This window comes from Pholcus phalangioides, unplaced genomic scaffold, assembly GCF_987345545.1.
Source record: "Pholcus phalangioides strain wild (caught in Gottingen) unplaced genomic scaffold, Ppha-v1.0 ptg000007l_1, whole genome shotgun sequence".
Taxonomy (NCBI): Eukaryota; Metazoa; Arthropoda; class Arachnida; order Araneae; family Pholcidae; genus Pholcus; species Pholcus phalangioides.
The window spans coordinates 60,844,092-60,866,828 of record NW_028301600.1 but is presented as its reverse complement, the minus strand read 5'-3'; the positions used below and the strand labels follow the sequence as shown (position 1 = coordinate 60,866,828).

The 22,737-nt window shown below is 34.6% G+C and overlaps 1 protein-coding gene across 2 annotated transcripts in view; it reads right to left on the bottom strand.

Moving 5' to 3' along the window:
• LOC149085582 (uncharacterized) overlaps nt 1-20,942 on the bottom strand; it is a 33,663-nt gene extending 12,721 nt beyond the window's left edge. Inside the window, exon 1 of one of the 2 annotated variants that reach the window (XM_089233711.1) lies at nt 20,727-20,942. In XM_089233711.1, the coding sequence (XP_089089837.1) occupies nt 20,727-20,739 (13 nt within the window). In that variant the 5' untranslated portion in view covers nt 20,740-20,942. The remainder of the gene's footprint in view (nt 1-20,726) is intronic. The other variant, XM_089233710.1, reaches the window with a different exon arrangement.
• Between the last annotated feature and the right edge of the window lie 1,795 nt (nt 20,943-22,737).

The following is a 22,737-nucleotide window of genomic DNA, read 5'->3' as shown; positions in this document are numbered from 1 at the left end:
AAAATAATAAAGTAAACATCACTCACAAAAAAAATCTTCACCTGCACAAGTCATGAAACTGCTTTAAAAACCAAAAAAAAATAAATAAATAAATAAATAAAATAAATAAAGGTAAAAAAAATCCGAAGTCGAAAATATCGTATATTCCGGAAATTACGGTACTTTACGAAATTTATCTCAAGAGTTTTCTCAACGTGACGTGAATTTCTTTTTCAGTAACCATTACAAGTGGATTGAATTCCAGCATATTTATTTGTGCCTGTAAATGAAATTACTAGTGTTCATTCTAAAGCGTTTGTATTCTTAAGAGATAGAAACATTTTCTACCTGATTACACTGTGAAAAACTAAAATGACTGCGCAAAAACAAAAACAAAAAATAATTACCAAGCAAACTAGTTCAGAATCGATTTTTTTATTCCGTTTATTCTGTTTTGCAGTCAGAATATTTTTTCTTACGATGCTACAGGCGAGAAAACATCAATTTAAAGCTTTCTAGTAGTACTTTTCTAGTGTGTGTTATCTCACAGTTAATCTCGCAAATAGAATCATTAAGAGGAGCGGGGAGGAAAGAAATATCATTGAAAAAGAACGGTTGGAGTGTCGAGAAAGTTCTCGGATGCAGTTGTTGCGTTATCACACCTCTGGCTCTCGAGATGCGGTGGAAATTCCCTCAGAAAAATCTTTTATTTCACTTGCCACCATGAGCTGTAGCAGGTAAAGCCTGGTATAAGATAAAAAGAATAAAACTAGAGCAGAGAAAGAACGGAGAGAGAACCAATATCGGAATGATCATCAGACCGACAGGATTCACTCCGATGGAAATGCTGCTGCTGGCTGGATAAGGAAAGATTGCGCAGGAGATAGAATGTTGGGCGTGGTGTACGGCATGCGTTCCACCTTCTCCAGTGAAAATGAATAACAAAAATACCGAATTATTCTTGGTGGTGCTCTGTAAGTGTACAGAAATACGCTTATACGAATTTTCTTGAGTGACACGCCCCACAAACAAGTACATAAGTACGTAGAAATAAAAATATGAAGAGAAATGTGGGAAGTGTATATCGCGCGTTTTATTTCTTCTAATTGGATAAGAATATTTATCGAACTGAAAATTGATAGACATGCACGACGGTGGAAACACATCGGATAATATTGATTACAATGTTTTATACAGGATTAAGAGATTGCTAGAAGTTTTTTCATTATTTACTGTTTTTATGTTACTGTTCATTATTTACTGTTTACATTATTTACATTTTATGTTTTTTGTTTTTCTTTGCAGCGTTTAGTTGAAAACACTTGTGGATCCCTTTTTCATGTTTTTTAATGGATAATGGATTTGTCTTTCGCACCCTGAATACTTGATCTATATCAGGGCTTAACAAATCCCATGCGCCAGGTCTCCATGGCTATTAAGAATTGGTCTCTGAAAGTTTTCTATGTGTGGTCGCGGAATTGGAGTCTGAGGACAGCTTAAAATTTTCGAAATCCATGTCAGCGTATCTACTGATATGTAAGGGGGTCACCAAGTCACAGAAATGTGAAAAAAAAGCATTTTGGTTTGTTTTTCTTCTAGAAAAAAAAATGTTCGGCTCCTGAGAAATTTGGATGGTACCTAAATGTTTTTGTAATTTTCAAACTCTGGTCCATTTACCAATTTTGTTGTGAGTCCGATGAACGCTTTAAGGTAGGGAGTGCTCTGAATAGGCAGAATTTGATTACGTTCACCTTGTATTTCATCGTATTCAATCAATATAATGAAGTATATATCATAAAATCATTTACAAAGGGAAGAACAATAATATGACGGGCGACATGACGTGAAGGGGGGGGGGAGGAACGATATATATTTATTCGAATAGGTCCCGAAACCTTGAAATGTCAAAAAGAATAAAAAATTATAATCGAAATTTTCAGAATTCTTTTGCAATACGTGAGGGATTATATTCTAAAATAACTATATACTCTCCATCGGGGATCACGTGCTTGCCATTTCATTGCAAAAAGAGCATTCCTGATCTGATTAATTGAAATTATTTTTCCGTTCACAAAGATCGTGTCAAATCCGAATCTAAGTTGAGTGAAAATAGTTTGTCGTCGTAGTGTATTAGGCCGGTATTACACTATAAAAGTTTTATAAAACTTAAAGATACATCAATGAGCGTATCGCTTACGTTGGAGCGAATGTAAACAATAGACTTATTGGTTATTTTTTGCAAGTTTTGTAAAATATATTTGATCAAACTTTTAAAGTGTAATCCTAACCTTATAATAGGCAAAATCTGTAACTGTACGTATCATTTTCGTGAAATCTGCGGCGGTTATGAAGCCTGATCATCTGTTGCACATGAACAAGCTGTCAGATAGAGCAAGTTAAAGCGTAGTACATGAAACCCTCCGGGTTGCAAAGTGATGATGTCGGAGCTTTCAGTACATGGGTAGGACTGTTGGTTGTACAACGGTTATTCCGACGGTTTCACTTGCAAGGGCAATTACGAATCGATGTTGGTTGGAAGCCGGAGAAGTGCAGGGCCTGATGAAAAGATTTGCACGTTGCTTAGCAACGTTTTCCCCTCTGTCGTTTCTTGAAGACTATTTTCGTTTTTGGAGGTGAAGAGGAAGACCATCAAGATTTCCCTCGGATGATGATGATGATGGTAATCTCAAAGAAAAGCCCTCTTTCTCTTGTCCGCCTTTCTTGTTGACTTGGGCCAAAGAGGGAACCACCTCTCCTTAATGGCACCGTTTTGATTGCCGTAATTTACAACGACGAGGAAATTATGCTAAGTTAGGTAACACCAGGAGAGAGAGGGTGAGCGAACACACTTTCAACTGTTCAGCCACATTTCCAAAGTAATATACCGTTCGAATTAAGAGAAGTCTATGCCTGATAAATTCCAAACCTCGAAACTCAAAAGGGGAAATGTAACGTGGGCTGGCAGTATTAAAATGACTAATCATAAATAGGCTCTTTATCTTTTCTATCATTACGTTAGATTCATCCAAATCAATTTTCGATCAACTGCATTCTTTCAATCCTTTTCATACTAATGTTCCAAATGACATGCAGTCTACGTCAGTTAAAACGACCGGTACGATAAGTTCCAAATTTTTTCCTATTCATTGCATGTTATTTTTCATCCAATATAGCGTACAATGAACACTCTGACCAATACAATTTCCGAGAACCCAGCTCTGCTCCGCCTTTCTTTTCCAAAAAAATGTACAAAATACGTGTTCTTCGTTTGGCAAAAATTGCGTTAGACCTTGCCCCTTGATATTCGAGAATTCGATACCTAGATGCGTGCACGTACTAATTATATACTGTGCAATTTTATTATCATAAATAGGATATCTGATGCACTTTTACTGCAACTGCTTTTATTAGATCAAAATGTGTAATAATTTTTCATTCCGTCCAAATATTGATTCGCTTCAAACGCTTTTTTAATTTAAACGTCCGCATATAACGTATAACGTTCGTTTCCGTGGAACGTAGGGAGTCTTTATAACGAACATCGAATGTGAATAGTAATGAAATTTTGTAATACAGGGTGTTTCAAAAAGAATCATCCGATTTGAAATGCGTATATTACGAAAAATATTGAACGTAGACACTTAAGATTAATTTTTCGAGGGGATTTCTAAGAACTACGTGCGAAACTCTGTCGGATGCGCTGCACATTTTCGTCTAACATGCAAGGACGGCCAGTGGATTTCCCTTTACACAGACAACCCGTGTCTCGGAATTGTTTATACCATCGCCTAATGCTCTGAGCGGTAGGAAGTTCAACACTAGGGTATTGTCGACGTAAAGCACGATGAACAGTTGTTACGGATTTAAGCGGCTCGTAGCACATTCACAGATCACTTATGCAGGCCCGGAATAATGGGGGGGGGGCAGGGGGACAATTGCCCGGGTGGCAAAATTTAGGTGGCGGCGGTTTTAGGTGGAAACAAAGAACACCATATTACAAAATTATCGAATTTTATATGGTCCACAACACATTGCTAGAACACTCAAGTGGCCCGGATACCTTTCCAGATCAGTTGAAGGATCAGTGGAAGATTGAAATCACTAAACTGGCTCTCTAGAGGACTTATCAATAGAGAGAATGTTAGTTCAGGAGCCCACAACTTAGGGAAATGTTTTTTTTTTCGTTTTTGACACACCGGATAAGATGTCATTAAGCATATTTAATATTTTTATAGAGAGTGGTTGATGATGTGCTCATCATTCGAACCACCTCCCCCCTTGTCATCAAAAGTCAGAAAACCCGAAAACCTCTGCCCCTCATCGATGCTGACGTAATACTTGAATGACCCCTTGTGAATAAATGGAATAGCTTACCCGGTAAGCTTTTCCATTAGGGGGGGGGGGGAGTAAACTCAGCACATTTGACACCTTTGAAAAGAAATAGGAAAACATATTGGGGTAAATCGAGAAGCTATCCATTCTTAGATAAGACAACCATAAACATTTTTTATGGGCATTGTATTGTATTTTACCATGTATACATAGTTTTTAGTTCTTATAATTTCATTTTTAAAGGGGGGTTGCTGTATTTTAGAAATATATGACATCTCCATATCTGTTATGAGCATCTTTTTCTCAGCCACCTCGTTGAGCATTTTGCCTGTTATGGCCTTGTATTTAAATTTAAAACAATATTTACAGAAATAACTTGAAAAGATATGATCACAATATGATTTTAATCACGTATATGCCGTCTAAAATTGTCTTTCTATTTTTATCTCACTTAAAATCTCTCAATTTCTCATCGATATTTAAGGCCGGGATTACACTATAGATGTTTAATAAAACACCTTTTACAAAACTTGAAAAAATCAACCATTAAGAATGCATAACCTGCATTCGCTCGAATGTAACCGATACGCTTATTGGTTGCATAAATTGTATTTCGAATTTTAATACTCTAATATCTCAAAGCTCATAAATAAATCGAAACCGCAAAATCAACTAGTGTTTGATTATAAACACAGAGAGTTGAGCAAATCTTCTAAATGAAGTTAATTTGAATAGTTCAAGACACACAGAATTAAGATTTATAGAATCAGTATCAGTCAAACAACCATCTTCAGAGACATTTTTCTAGAAATAACATATGCAGCACCATATAAATACGATGGTAAAGTTCCGAAATAATACTATCTACGAATTTTGACCCTTAAAAACCAACGCTATAAGTGAATCTTCAAAAAATATTATCTAGTGTTCTTATAGCACGCTCAACAAAGCCTTAAAGATGAAAAAAGAAAATAGGCCTTTATTGAAGCTCCCTTTCTAAAGGATCAACGAGGTGAAGAAAAAGGTCAAGTAAATTAAATGAATAAATACTACGCTGGAGCTTTACGATGTTTTCGGCGATCAACATCATGAAAGACGGGAAATAAAATTTATAAATAAAAAAAAACCACGTGATTACGTGGAATGACGTTAGAAAATGAAATTAAGGAGCTTTTTTTCCCCTCGGCTTTGGATCGTTTATCAGCGCCATGGGAAGAAAAGAACAAGAGATCCATCAATTAGATTTTCGTAATTTCATTGAGAAAATAACAGCTTTTTTTATTCCGTTTCAACACTTGTCATTGACAAAAACACAGAGAAAAAAACCGAAATGTGAGAAAACAAACGCACTAGCACATTTGCAAAACGAATCGCATTAAATAAAAACATTTTCAACATCATTATATGCGATGCATTCTATAGAAAAATATTTCCCACCCTAACGTTTTAACCAGAAAATGTGTAATATGCATTGTTTTTGCCCGAGGCTAAAAAATAATCCATGATATTTCGAGGTGATTTCAAATATTTGCTGGAACGAAAAATAAAATTGCGAGTGAAAAAATAAAATAAAATAAATAATAATACTGGAAGAAAATCGATTTTTTCCTATTTTCCCAGGTTTAAAAAGTTTTTTTTTACTCTACTGAGCCGAGGCAAAAGTATTTTTCCTCATCCATAGGTTTTGCTGATAACGGAGGGTTGCTAACTCAGCCAACTGGAAACCTCCTCGAATGGGGAGAAATAAGAAAAAAAAAAAGTTGTGGAATGTTAATAATTTATTTGGTGTGGGAAATTTTATTTTTTTCAAGTTTTTTTTTTTTTCCACACTGTGAATTGATGATGCTCCACCCAGCCTGATTCTATGACTCTATAGGTGAGCTACCAACTTCGTGTACCCCACTTTCCTCAATACTGCGGCTTTATTCCCAGTAAATGATGAGAAAAATGCGTGACCACACCCTTGACCACGCACTACAGGTTAATCAATATATTCTAATTCATATTCAGCCAAAGTTATAAAAACAGTATGTAAGAGGTGTGAGTAAAACAAGTTGGACAATTCAGCGTTAACCAACAGTATGGTCGATATCAAAGTTTGTAAGCGTTCTATTCAAACAATGCGCTGAATGGTTCCATAACTAAAAGCATTAATTATAAAATTGTCCGATAAAATACGCTTTTACAGTGACATCCATAAAAAAGAAATATAATACTAAAGATCATATGAATATAAACAGGATGTTAAATCATATCCTTATACGCCCTTCATATTTTGAACCGTTGGCGATAGCAGCTTACTTTGGATTAGAAAAATCTATTAAAATAATATGCTCATTTTAGAAATGTATTTCTTTTCTTATATGTAACTAGATACAAAATTGAATTATTTATACGGTCCTCTTGTCTTCCAGTTTTTGTTTAGAAAGTTGTTGCCCTGTCTCTCTTCTGAGCCAACAAAAGAAATTAACTCTCTAAGTGCAATATTAGTAGAGATATTTGAGTTCAAAAAGAGCTGAAAATGAAAGAAATATCAGCATAGAATGAGCTTGTCTCTTTTTTATTTGGCTGAGTAGAGACAGAGCAACAATTTTTTATATGAAGGTTAAAGTCTCATATAAAAATTTAAATTTTGTATCTCAATACATATACTACTAATCCATACATGCACCTCGTCCATATTCCTGTGCGGAACTTCTAACGAATTGCTATATGTTGGAATGTGCGTGTCCGTGTTGTGAACCTAATGTGAAGCTTGTTTCCGTGCAATGCTTGCTATAGTGCTGCCATCTGCCTCCTATTTTTCGAACTATGAGTGAAGTGTAATGATTAAAGATTTTTACTGTTACAGGCCTGTTACTCTCTGTGGCGAGACTTTTTAATGGGGAGATCGGCTTGTATTCGCACCTCGAAGTTGGGAACCACAGAAAACCAACTTCAGCCGACCACAACTGCGGCGACGGTGGGATTTGTCGATGCATATACGGCTCGTAGTAAAATAAATGATTTCACCAAAAACGAGCATGTCATTTACATCTTTTTTCTAATTGGAAAGATTGTTTCTATCAGCAACGGTTCAAAGGATAAAAGGTCTATAAGTATATGAGACTTTACATCCTGTATATCAATGCTCCTCAAACTTTTATCTCTCACGGCTTCCTTACCCTAATCAACACGTATCCGCGGACCAAGAAAAAATATCGTTGTAGAGGGTTTATCGTTAGATCGAGAGATACACTGTCTCATCAGCCGCCGCCAATTTTATTCTGTTTTGGCGTCTCCTTATGAACTGGCGTTGTTAGCGCTCCGGTAAAATGCTAGTTGTTTGCTCCTGTAGAGTAATTTCTCACGCATCACTTTTGTGTACTGCACAGAAAATAGCTTCACGCAACATTAGCACTTTGGTGGGTTAGATAATGCAAAATACTAATGTTATATAAAGCACCCTAGAAAGAAAAAATTGATGAGGAATTTGAAAATATATCGATGGTGATTGTGAGTTAAATATAAATAATATCGTTGTAGCGTTTTCGAAATGTCACCAAAAATATCTTTATAGAGAGGTTTATTGTAGTAAAGGATATCGTAGTATCGAAGGAGTTTAACATTAGACTAAAAACAACTTGAAAAAGGATTTGAAATATCAGTTATAACAATATATCGTAATATCGAATGTCATTGTAGCGAGGTTCTAAAAAGCGTCGTCGAATATGCATATAAAATTCACGCGATGGTAAGAACGATTTCCGGTTGCTACATACAATTTCGAATTCTATTCTATTATTCAGAATGGACAAAATATAATCCTTGGTATTTAAAGAATAGAATATGTAATTATGTGTATTATACATAAAAGTGTGAAGATTGTGTGTGTTTCAAAAGGCTGTTTTATACGAACGACTCATCGAGTCTGTAACGGGATAATACAAATTATAATATCGCAAGAACACTTTCACGCAAATTTTGCATCCGTGTCTTTTAGCTAAACAATGCCACGCCTTATCAAGTAGGTAATATAAGGTTCGGTAGGTAATTCACTCGAATACCGAGCAACAAGTCAATATCGTGGGACAGCAGCACGGCAACAATAAGATGGAAAGAAGTTCAAGAAGCTGCAGCAGCACATCGCCATCACCGAACAAAGAGACCATCTCATGATAATCTAAAACAGCCTACAAACCGAAACAGGGCCTCACGTCAACTAATCTCGCGTGACCGGAAACGCTCAGGAATCTTTCTCTGCGAAGCCATAACAATTGGACAATGGAAACACAGCACTCAGTCCATGATATGCTGTTTAACTTTTGCTGCCTTCACGATTGACTGCTTAGGAGACGAATCCTGCTAATGTTGCGGAACGACCAACAAATACTCTTGTACATAATTTCACTATACACGATGTGTCAGTATTCAGCGCTAAAGCTTTGCTGCTTGGAGCTGATCCAATCTCGTGAAATGCGGTTGGGAAATATCCACTAGAAGATATGATATGACACATTAATGTAAATTTAGTACTCGAACGGAGGTCCTTGCGTGTTTATTTATTAGATAATTGTACAGTACTTTCATGCGTGATAATGAAAGGATACATTTCCATCATTATAGTAGCCCGGATAACGGAATATAATATAAATTGGAGTCCTATTCATGAGATAATAAGTATCAATAGCAGCATTGACTAACTGAATTTTTTTATTGAAGTGTTACGTGAATTTTTCTTGGATGATCTTCACGAGTTGATTTCTTCACACTACCGTATTATAAACACGATATTTTTCTTCTTTTTTTTCGATGCTTTTAGTTTTAAGTTACTTTTCAGGAGTCACATTGATCAAAATTTATGGTAGATTTCTAAAGTGGGTTAAAGGGGCTCAACAATGAAATATGCTTCTGAAAGTTTCGTAGCAATAATGATTGATGTTATTGTGTAGAGCAGGATGGACAAATCGGAGAATAGTTGAATTGTCGGCCAAATTTTTAGGAGCCAAGAATTTCGGCTTTCCAAAAAACTGTCGAAACTTTTTTCAGAACTTCGTTCATTCCTTTTCGTGTTTGTAGAGTAGTCAAGAAAGTCATAATTTCCAAAAATAGTTGTCCTGTAACAATAATTTAGTAATCGCTAGAGCAGAAGTCTTCAACTTTTTTCTTGTCACGAGCACTACTTGCACCTATCATCAAAAAAAGAGCACCCTTACAGCAAGTTTGATATACGAATGCATGAAATCAGAGTAATTTATATCCTTGAATGCAATTTGCACAAGGTGTATAATTGGACAATGATCAGGCGCGAGCACGAAATCGGACACGAACATCGAACACTTTAGGTGCTTCAGGGAGAACCGTGGTGCTCGAGAGCAACGGGTTGAAGATACCTGCACTACAGCTTCGATTACATGCACTGAAATTGTGGCGAAAAACGCTCCGAAAATATGCAAATCTGCTATAAAAATACCAAAATATACACTAAAGAGTCACTAAAAATTCCAAACATTCTTCAAAACTGCGAAAAAGTATGCGTTAAATACTCGCAAAAAGCAAACAAACAAACATGTTTTTGAAAGGTGTATTTTCTATTTTTAACGTGTATTTATTCACAAAAGAAATTCTCGCGTGCAAATAAGTTTCACATTTTTTTATTCGAGAATTTCTAGTGAGGTGGCCAGTAGCTGCTTACAAATAAGAAAAAAAAATTATTCTAAACAGACATGAAGTACGTGCACACCAGTAACATTAAGTTCTACATTAAGAAAAAAAAACCGTCAAAAATTTTAATTGTAGCTTTCCACAACAAGGGTGAAATAAGATGATTCTACACCCGACCCTAAGAGCTTGAGTAATGGATGCCAGCAAAGGCTATACAAACTTCTTTAATTTAATTCACTAAATTCGTCTCTCTCTATAAATGTTATTTATTTTTTATCTAGGGAAGATACAAACATTTTACTGCCGATCATTGTTGATTTACAGGAAAAACCGATTGTTATGCGCATATAATGAGCAATATTCATTTGAAAAATGTGATTGTGCTTTCGTAAAACTTCAAAAATATGAACTAAAAAATCCATCATTTTATGCATTTACGTGCATCAGCACTGAAAAAGGAAAACTATGCAAATACATATGCACGTATGCATTTGCATATATAATTCAGACTTTAGAAATAGCACACATAAGAATTTATAGGCACCGAAGGCGATTTTTCAGTTGTCATGGCGAGCTAGCGCCTGGGATTTGCCGAGCCCTGATGTAGAGTAACCACGTGATCCGTATTTTATGGGACATAATATTTTTCCATCATATTATTCCAATATTTTCATTCTATTAAAAATATTTGATAAAACTAACTAACTTTTTTTTTGAACCGTGAATTGGCGATTTGAAAGCAAATTATGTATCGTTAGCTTATTATTAGGCAACTGAGATCATAAAAAAATGAATGTACTGCGTACCATTGCATACTACCAGGAAAAGATGAAGCAACTTTAATGCATGTATATAATTTACATCTATTGCCCTTAATCTATTTTATATTTGATTCTCCAATTTTTTTATTCGGCCGTATATGAATTTAATTGAATTGTTTACCCTCACTGATTGACAGCGATGGTAAAGATTATAATAATATGTTCACCCTCAAGTTTCTAATTAATGGATATTTCGCCGCTAGAATTCGTAAAAAGAAAATAATGATTCGAAATATTAAGGGGAAAAAGACTACATATTGCTATTTGAAATGAACGCAGAAACCGAAGAGACGTTGACCTTTTAGTTCCTACATTTTTTTAGCATCGTGGTCACTGAGAATTGATTTTTTTCCCGGCTTGCAGGAATCCTTCACGGAAATATAGTGGAAGCTTTATAATGTTTTGCTTTTCGTCTCTCGTTGCATGCACACAAGCACTTCAAGTTCCTTTTCTCGTTTCCTTTCCTTCCAACACCACTCCAAAAAGCATCATCAACAGCAGAGGACAGTGGATCGATTTCGCCCTTTTCCACCAATAGCAGAAAGCGAATTTCGTGTGTTGGGTGGTGAGGCCCCACGCAAATCCCCTCAGCACACAACCAACCACCAGCAGCCCCAGGGCTCGAAATGTCCCCCGAGGGCCAAAGACTCTCTCTCACTCATCTCCTTCTATATCACAAGTGCCCCTTTTTTTTCCCATCTCCTCCTCCAAGCACAGGCTACTAGCATTGTCACCTGCTCCTGTCGAACATCAAATCCAATGATTGAATTTGGGAATACGCCTTACCGATTTTATTTTAATTGCGTATCTTCCTGACCGTGAACAGACATTTTTTTTATCCTCCCCGACCAAATCAGTGCTTTGAGGAGAAAGCTGAGGTAATAAACCAAGTGGCACCAAAAACTAGCTCCTATAGAAACGATCATATATCACTCGCTACCACCGTTTGTTATCTAACGAAAAGCAGTATTCAAATCGTCCATTCATTATTATTCAAAAAAAATTGATGAATGAACGTTATTTCGTTCGAACGAACAAAATCTTTAATTGGTATTCTAACCAGAGTATTCCACGCTATGCAGCTGTTGATAGCAGTTTGTACTGCACAGAATTTTACTACTCGTGTCACGCTACTTGAAGCTTGTGCTAGAAGCAGTTGCAACAGCTTGCTGTAAAGGTAGTGAACTGGAATCAAAACTCGACAACCATACGAAGCACGGCTGTTTGAGAAGTCCAGTACACGTATGTCTTTTAATTAATGAACGACTATCTGAAGCCTCAACTAATGTAGATATTTTGTATTATCGGGTCGTTACTAGGCACTTATGTAACTACAGTAGACATCTATTAACTGACCTAACTTGAACCATGGCTGAACCGAAATTTTAGAACATTTTTTCTAAAAATGTTCTAAAATTAATTGCGCGCGTATTATATACTGAATATGTTAGATACACTAGAGCCCCGTTCACATGTTCACATGTGAAAATATTGCGGTAGCATTGGGAGTTCTAGCATCCGTTTGACGACTTTTTTCTTTCGTAAGGAAAGAAATGGAGAGCACAGTCATCGGTAAAAATTCTTGAAGCAGGTTTGAAACCCGCTTCAAGATTTCCCATGTGAACGGAGCTTTAAATAAAGATATATTACACCAGAACTTGACAAAAGTGCCAGGTCACCATGGTGACTGAAAAATTCGCATTCACGCCTCAAATTTTCTATGTGTGGTTACAAAATTCGAGTCAAGACAACTATATTTTTTTGGAACTCATATCAGCGTATCTACCAACATGCAGAAGGGATTGCTATATCCTAAAAAAAACCTGAAAGAAACATAATTTTCTAACCAGTTTTTCTCGATAAAAAAATTGATTCCTAAAAAAATTCTGGTGCCTTGATTTTTCTGTGATTTTTCAAGCACAGCCCCACATCAAACGTATAATACTTAATAAAAACTTATTAAGTATTATTACGTACGTATAAAAACTTAAATATTAGGCTAATAAATTGCAACCAAACTTAAGAGATGATGTCTTTTAGCGTGAATAGGAATTTGTAGCATGTGCTTTGAATAAGAAAGTAAAATAATATGAACTTGTGTGCAACATCAAGTAAGAAACAAGATTTTTTAAAGCCGGTGTAAGAAAAATTTTAAAGTACGGCTCGTTACGAGGGATACATTCTCCCTTTTCGTGTTCGTATTTCAATGCTTCAATGTTAAAAAAATCTATAAAATTCACTTCAAATTTAAAGCTTTCAATTACTAAAAATTTTTAATGACCAGTATAATGAAGCTATTCAAAAAAAGTTCAATAAATTTTAAGAATCGAATTTAGATTATTTTTATGGATTCGGTGAATTAAAAATCTGTATAAAATGTTTTATTTTTGTTGCATTTATGCGAAAAACTTTTCTTTATTTCATTGAATATCACTAATATCGATCGTAAAATAATACTAAAGTATTTAATTTTTAAAACACTAGGTGGGAGGGAGGGGGGGTTAAAGTTTATTGACATCGAAAATATTTAAGAAATAAAAAAAAAGGATCCGAAAGCACATTGAATTTTCCATGATGGAAGGTGGTTCCCGAACATTATCCAACCAGTAAAAAGGACAAAAGCGACCGTAATTTAAAAGCGAGCGGTAATTTAAAACTTTACCAAAGATATAAAATGATCCCGTAAAAGGGGGAAAATTGATGTGAGCGTGTATCTATCTCTCTCCTTTTCTAGAACCCCTTAGTTTTCTGATCGATCGATCAGAAATATCGATCTCCGATACACTACACTCCCACAACATTGTTGGAAAAGAGGGGTATCGCCCTCTATATACATGGTATTTAGAGAGAGGGAATATATATACGAGAAAAAAAATCAGTTCTTGTGTGAAAGTTCTATACGCCAGCCATTTCGACAATTTGAGCCTTTCGGATCTCAGAGACAAACGAAAGCTGGCGTTTGTTCACCTGAAATGGTGGCTCTTCGTTACGAACCAAAGCAGCAGCTTGGAAATTCTATTGATCGGAATTATTCCTACCGTGATGGTCGCGTATAATCGATGATACGAATCCTTACCGTTCCAGACGAAGCCTCTTGTACAGTCAATTCAGTTCTTTTTTTTCTGTTTCCCTTTACTTATCCATTCTATATTTATTTATCTCGCGGTTGGCTTACCTTCTCATTAGGCGATCCTTCCAAGATCCTTTCACAAAACACTCGGTGGATTGCCCATCCACCCATACATTTCATGGGAGGAAAATAAATGGTGACAAAGCTAACAAATAACTGTTCTTTCCGTACACAGATGCGGGGTTTTTTTTTGTTTTGTTGATAATGCATTTGATGTTATTGTGACGCGGATTTCGCGAGACACCGAATAAAGTAAATATTGAACAGCTCGAGATATGGTGCGAGACTAAATAAATACCTTTTTTTTCTACTTCAAGATTCTTTTCTTTGCTCAATAATAATAACAGTATTTGAGAGTCAACGGGTTTTCCCACATTAAATGCTAAGGAAGCAGATTTTATTCGCCAAAGTAATTTTTTTTTCATATTTTTTTTTCTTGAAATCATATTACCTTAGAGATTGTTTGTCTCTTGAGCACAAAGCATTATATATGTATATAAAATTAATGCTGATGTATTTGAAAAATTACCATTTAAATAATCATATCGAGCATGGCCCAAGCTAGAGGGGGGAGGTAAATTTAGGGGGGTTCAGGTGGTAACAAAGAACACCGTTATAAAATAATCGAATTTTAAAGTTGTAGGGGGGGGGGGTGTGGCAGAAAACCATGTTTGCCCCGGGCGGCAAAAATCCTAGTTACGGCTCTGGCATCAAGTCGAAATAAAAATTTAATCATTAGCTATTTTACCTAAAAAAATAAGATAATGCCTTATAAATATTTTTGTAGAATATGGTTTCACACTCCTATGAATAACTTATGGCATGATTGTCAAAACCTTTTGTTTAGAGACAATTTATTGTGTGTGATCAAAAAGAAAGTTAAGAAAGGCTGCAGAAAAAATGAACAGTACACTTTATAAAAAAGCTGAATATAGTGTTTTGCACAGCGCAGTGTCAGTTCATGATAACTGAATCACATCATGTATGATAACTGAATCTCATCATGTATGATAACTGAATCTCATCATGTATGATAACTGAATCTCATCATGTATGATAACTGAATCTCATCATGTATGATAACTGAATCTCATCATGTATGATAACTGAATCTCATCATGTATGATAACTGAATCTCATCATGTATGATAACTGAATCTCATCATGTATGATAACTGAATCTCATCATGTATGATAACTGTTTATGAATACAATGTTTTGGACCGATTTTATCGGAGAAAAATACTTGGCACCCCTAACTGTTTTCGATTTGTCAAGCCCTGCATTCAGCAGGGGTCTTTGATCTCATTACTGATTGAGTTCTTTTAGCATGGTGCCACCATTACCACTCGCTGAAAGATATCACTCGCTATATCACACCGTCTGCATAGTGCCGTGAATAGCAAAAATTATGGAACGTTGAGTGCGGGTGTTGTGTTTTTGCACGATAATGCCTATCCATATAGCTCCCAGAAAACAACCAATCTTCTAACCAAATTTTGCTGGGAGAAGTGCTGGAAAACTCGCTCTATAGTCCGGACCTGTTGTTCTCTGCATATGCTTCTCACATGTGTTTTTCCCATCCTTCCTAAATAGCAACTGAAAGAACGGAGGTTTGTTTTGAACAATGAGGTAGAGGACAATTTTAGACATTGGAAAAGATCAGTTGCTCTCACAGTCAAGGCATTGTTTGAGAAGGACAGGCAACGGCTTGCAAAACAGTGGGATTCCTGCCTTTAGATCAAAATCAGTTACCTCTAACTGATAAGTATATTCTTGCGTCAGGCATTCTCTCATCTTTCTTTGATCAAGTAGTATGCAATATGGCTTAGACCTACATATATTGGGATAAAAAACTCTTTGCCATGGATCCTACTAAGTTTCTTCAGAAACAATTTCTAATATCAACGCCTGTCGTTCCAGTAAAAAGTCTTATTTATTGTTCTTATATAGCATTCTTCTTGCTCAGTAGTAAAATTGTCTCCTGAAACGACGTTATCTTTCCGTGTTCCCAATTTCTGACGCAAGTCGCAAATAACGAACTAGATTTCCTTATTAAAGAGAAACTTCCTAGAAGAAAGGCAATTTTTTTTGTCGATATAAAATATTCTTACGTGACGATACATCTAGATCAACACACAACAACTACTAATATTTTCGTGTATCGTAGTTTTACGAGCTACTGCTACATGAACTAGGTGTTGAATTTCTTATATGTAGGATTTTATTATTTTAGATGATAATGGAAACTAAACATGTAAAGACACTAAAAAGTCGTTTTTCGATGTGATTTCTCGACTACATCTTGAATATAAAACAGATAACAAATCTCAAGGAGAGATTGGTTGGAAACTAACTAAGATTTTATAAAAAAAAAAAGTTCACATTTCAAAAATATATATTCTCTCTGGAATATATAGAAGACAGCTCTCAGGGAGATATATATATCTATATATAGATTTGAATTTAAAATAGACAGTTAATCTGGCGCGGTAGACAGACGTAATGCTGTGCACCGTAAATGCTGTAGCTACAATTATCAAGTTTTCGTTTTTCGAATCGGTTAAAAAAAACCAACAATGGTATCATTGAAGACAGACAAACAGTACGAGACCAGAATCTATTATTGATTATCTGAAAAACGAGTCACATATCGCGTGTGTATACCACACTAGCTGTGGAACCTCTGAAAAAAACCGAAAATATTCTATTGGTATTGTATCGTCAACACTTTTGTCTTTCATTTGCGTAAATATCCTCAGGGAAGAATCTTTTAAGAAAATATACAAACGCTTCGGATTAAGTCGAGAAACACACGTATGCATAATTTGTGTGCCGAAAAGAAAGTTTTTGCGAAGATCTTAAGTGTGGGTGCATCAAAAATGTAACAGAAACAATACCATTTTCAAAAAGTGCTTATAAAAATGTAAGAATCGAAATTCACCAATTTCTTTTGATTCTCAAGGAGTAAAATGGTACGAGCGAAACGCACCTTGTAATCTTCTATCAAAATAAAATACCTCGTCGATAAATTTCAGTATCTAAATGTGAATCTAAAAATGTTAATTATCCATAATTTTAAAAGATACGCATGAGACTACAGTGCACTCAAACCATGTGGTTATTATGGATATTATATCGATCGCTTTATTTTCAAAATATATTTCTTAGCACTAACCGAATCATTATTGCTAACTCTGTAGTTCGTCCGTCATAGTAAGTTATATAATTTTTCTCTGTATATTTTCTTTCTGTTCTTCATAAACTGTGTCTCATGCTGGTTGTATATATGTTACGGTAAATGTCATAAAAATCCGGTTACCATAATCCCAGCTCGTATTCACACATACAAGCTGGAATCGTCTATGAGTTACTTAAATTTACCGGTCATTCGGCTCAAACTTCAGTCTGGGTCCTAGACTCTAGGATGATGGATTCGATCGGTGGTATCGATTATGTTTAAAAATAGATACATGTGAAGACAGCCAACATTACAAAATGTAGATAATAATTTATACGTTTTTATCCTTATAACATTTATTTTCATTTAATTTAGTTTTTATGGCAAAATATGTGTAGTGCACCCATCACGTACGGGCGGTACTGAGAGATGGTCGAATGTAAGCAATATTTCTGCATAATTTCTCCCATATTCATCAAGCTTACCAACTTCATTCGGGAATTATTCATGATCACCGATAAAAATGATAAATGTAGGAAAGTTTATCGAACTTACCGAAATGATTGGTGATTGTGCAAATAACCCGCGATTATAGATAATCTCTCTCACTGATTTATCACATTTACCGTGACATATACATTACTCCAGGTCTTGACAAATACTCCGAACGTCTGATCACTATAGCGACCAAAATATTGGTATTGGTGCCAAAATAAAGCTTTTTATGTGTGGTTACTAAACTGGAATCTGAGGACAACACAATTTTTTTTCTAATTTATATCAGCGTATCAATCAATTCCGAAGAAGGCCACTATATAATTGAAAAGTCGAAAGAAACATTATTTTTGACCTGTTTTTCTTGAAAAAAGTATTTAGCTCTCCTAAAACATTGTTTTGACGTATAGACTTTTCTGCGATTTGTGTCAAGCCCTGTATTATTCCACTATTAAAATGAATAATTATAAATATTATTATTTGACATTAAAATCTTGTGAATTCTCAAAATTTTAATATAATTAGTATTGACCATATTTGTAAGTCGATTATAATTCCGTCGAATTTCGTCCTCGATATGTATTGGGGATTTCGAAGAGTGATTTACTGGATTTTATTGATGAAGGAAAGGAAGACAGCTTGATAATGCCCTTGGACAAACGTTCTTATCTTCTGTTAGTCCTTGAACTCGAGACAGAATAATGCTCCATCGATTTCCATCAGTCTGGTGTTTTCGCTTTTCATGTGAAATTAGATACCCAAAAACTATCAAGAAAATTATTTTGCTTGGTCATTTGTCCTAGTTAGACCAAAGCTGAAGATGTTTCGAGACGTTGAGTCCGAGACATTGTTAAATAATGTCAAAGGTCGGTGATAAATCAGAGTCGGTCCTTATTTGATAAAAATCGATTCGTGAAACGTCAAATGAACTATTTAGTAAGTTTTTGTTGGTTGAAAGCATGGAATGTTACACTGATCAATATGGTCTTGCGATTGACCGTTGGTTTAAGAATTTAAGGCCAATGCCTACCTTCAAATGACGAATTTCACAAAAAAAATTGAAATCGTTTTTATATGTTCATTGAAAGTGCAGTTTGTCTAAAATCCAAAACTGTTTCATTTTCATCCCTACAATAACTACATGCAAAATTATTGCGAATTAAATAAAACCGATTTAATGCTCTTAGTCTGAAAATGAAATCTTTGAATGCGTTTTCTGAAAATTTGTGTATGTGTTTTGTCGCTTTTTCTCCTTGTGAAGGTTATTTATATGATTGTGAATTGAGAATATCAATCAGAAAGTATTTTTTACGAAAAATGTGTATTTGTTCACTTAAACAATCATCTCAAATTTTTCATAGCATTCTGAAAATTTTAGTTCATTGTACGCAAAAATGTCATAGCAATAATCTGTGAGAAGAACATGTTGATATAAACACTAGTTTTCAGTGTACAATGTCTCGCAGAAGTACTGAAAATATCCTAATTTTACATATAAAATTGGCAATAAATTTTTTTTACCAAAATATTCATGTGAAATAACATTTATTCTCTTAATTTTTATACCCTATTTAGACCAAAACCACATTTGTTTTATCCAAAATGACACTTTTATAAAGAAGTACCCCGAATGAAGGCGCAGTCGCCTTAAAATAAAATGACGCGATATTATTAAAAAAATAATATCGCGGGTCAGATTTCTTTTCCTTGGATGTAATTTGGAAGAATTTTCGAATTGAAAAAGTTGACTATGAAATAAACGTATATTCGCGTATATAACACTTATTAACTATACTAAAAAAATTTTTTACATAATTGTTAGGTTTAGACATGCCCGAATTTAATTTGATTATAAAAATAATTTGTCCTTCAGGAAAGAATTCCACATGAATAACCCCTAAACTCGAGAGACTGGAATTTCACGCCAATGATAGAAGTTGGGTGATTAATGAATCTACGCCCAGCCAAGTTATGAGTTTGCTCATCTCAAATTAGGAAATGCCTCTGCGGGAGCTCCTCTTAATAGTTGCTCCTCTTCTGCAGAGGGATTCATGGCTCGCTGAAATTAACATAATTTCAGAGATTTCGCAGCGAATTCGCTGGCATGTAGATGATCGTCCACGCAGACCCTAATGCGGGGGCTTGTAACTTTACCTCCGGCAAATACATTAACACAATATAGTTTCGATGGTGGGTGTTATTTTACACATTCCAGAGCTTAAATTTTACAGGAACATCACGTAAAGTATCGATGAGAAAACGATAATTCACTCTCTACTATGGTTATTTAGGAAACGCACTTTGTTTTATCCATTTCCTCCATAGCATTTCTACTCTATCTCTTCCCACCCTCGCTTTATTAACCATAATTTACCCGAGAGTTTAAAAGACGCATTTATATTTCCTGATTGTCTTATTCTAACAAACGCTTGGTGCTATTCAAGTCGTTAATAGATGAACCAGGAAACGATTCCCATCAAGAGAAGTCTATTGTTGTTAAAACACAATTCCAGTGAAAAATGTCAGGATAAAGATGAGATGAAGGATAAAAAATGTTAATAAACATAACATTATCACAAAAAAATTGTTTATTGGAAGTCTGTCAAGGTGTTTTTATTTAGTTCTCGATATAGTCAACAAACGAGGAAAAATTAAAGAAATTCTTCAGAAAAAACTGGTCGGAATATTCAACAGCATAGAGTAAATTCAAACATCAGTTATAACCGATATTCAACGACACACATTATAAGTTTCAATAAAGCAACTTTTGAAATTTTTTCCAAAAAGGAATTCACTATTTATCAGAATTTATACCATCGAAATATTTTTCTGATGAATAATCAGATATCGATTCGTTTTGATGCATTTTTATACTTATAATTTGCAAGTTATCAATAAGAAACAGATGGTTATGAAGACTGACGTTAAACATATCTTCGTTTTTACTAATGATGAGGTATCGATGTAGAAGAAATTGCCACTAATTTTGATTAATAATATTAATATAACTCTCTACAACAATTGCTTGTGGAAGAAAATGTATGCGAAAAAGATTAGAGTTACAAGATTTTGAATTAGAACATTTTTTGAATAATTCCGTCATTTTTGAAAAAAAAGTTCTTGAAAAAAAAACAACCCAACTTACCAGTGGAAATCATGATGATTCATAAAAGGAGAATATCCGAACATCTCTTCTGGAAGTGACTCTTCTGTGTATGTCACCTGAATTTTGGGATGGTTGGTGTCATGCTGTTAGTGCTCTCGAACCCACCAGGGGAACATCCGAATCCGCACTCGACAAACTAAAAAAGGGCCAACTTGAGTCTGAGACGCGCTACTGAAGAATATTGTGCTTGCCACTGAAGCTTCTCTCTCTCTCTCTCTTTCCTGATCAGCAGCAGGTTTGCTTTCTTCTCTGGGGTTGGTTCGTTCAAGACGCCCATCAAAATCGCCAAATCTATCCCCTTTTTGGCGACATTCAACTTATTCTAAATCAAATATTTCGTCGCATATGTAAATTAAATTTAAAAAAAAGACAGTAATATATTTTATTATTCTAGAACATTTTTTGGTATTGATGTATCGACGTTTTCTTACGAAATTTTCTTCGATAATATTGACGTTTCACTTTGAGAATACAAAAAATTTACATGAAAAATTTAAAATTCCATTTATTAACTTTCGTTGTTAATTACTGATTAACCTTTTAACGGCAAGGGCTGTTTTAAGAGCATCATGGAGCAGCCGGGCCAAATGATTTTTCTGAAGCCCTACCGAGCAAATTCTCGGAAATTTCAACCAGTTCTCATTTTTGTGGAGCCTCTTCTTCTCTTGAGGACCCCGAGCCATACCCGGGTGGGCTCATGCTAAAACGGCACTGTTAACGGCCAATGTTGCCAATTGGGAACATCGGTTTTATTAACTAGATTAAAATATTTTTCTTACATGAAAGCACTTGATTTTTTTTTACTGAACGTGTGAGATTCCAAACTTAGTTTCCAAAATAAAAATTTCATTCATCTCGGAACTTATGTCATAAATTTAATTTTTTTAATCATCTATTTTTAAGGAAGAATGAACTTAACTTTTGTTTTTAATTTTAATGTTGTTTCTGTGAACATGGGAAAGTCCAGAAAACATACAGGAATTTTTTTTTTTCATGAACTTTTTGGTTGATATCTCTAAACTAAAGGATCAGGAGGAAGAAAAAACGGGGAAAAAAAATTCTAAAATCAATTTAAAGCTTAATTCGGCTTGCAGAAGCTTAATTTTTGTCTTTAAATACATCGATATAAGGAAGAAAAAGCGTTTAAACGAATGGATAGAAGTATTTATATATTTTTGAAATGACTAATATCAAGAGGAACGCTTAAAATTGTGAATTTTTATTAATTATTCGTTTTTCTTTCAAAATTTTTGCATGAATAATTCGAAAATATATAAATTTTGTTATTAATTTCCGTGGTTATATAGTTACTGATCAATTTCTATATAAAAATATTTATACATTTTTGAAATTACTACGTATTATCAAGAGAAACGCTTAAAATTTTGTCATTTTTAATTTTGAAATTTTTTCACTCAGCTTTCAACAAAAAACATATTTATTCCAAAATGAAGCATTTGATTGAAGATCTCTATAAGTAAATAAAATTTTTTAACCTATCATCATACTTTTGTTATATCACTATGTGGATTAATAATGACGATATTCAAAAAAAAAATTATGTGTGGTGTTGGACTAGAGCCAATGCTCCAATATTTTACGTCTATCTAATCGACAGTTGACCTTGAAAAAAAATCCAATAAATGAGTTAACGATAGTATATTGTAAATTTATCTTAGTGTTATAACGACTGTTCGTTTTAAAGACCGCGCGCGTGGTCCATTTATAACGTTTATTATTTACCATTATAAATTTTCTTTTCATGTCATGTTATTTTCAATCCAATATAACGACCCGCAAAGATTATTCATTCCATTACAACTTCCGAACTCAGTTCGGCTCTGCCCATTTTTTCTAAGAACTTAACAAAATCCATCCGCAAGTGTATATATACCTAATGTACGTGAACCTTAAATTTTAATTTTAATTTTATTATTATTTGCTAACTGGTATATTTTCATTGTTTATATTATAACAAAACGAGTTTTTT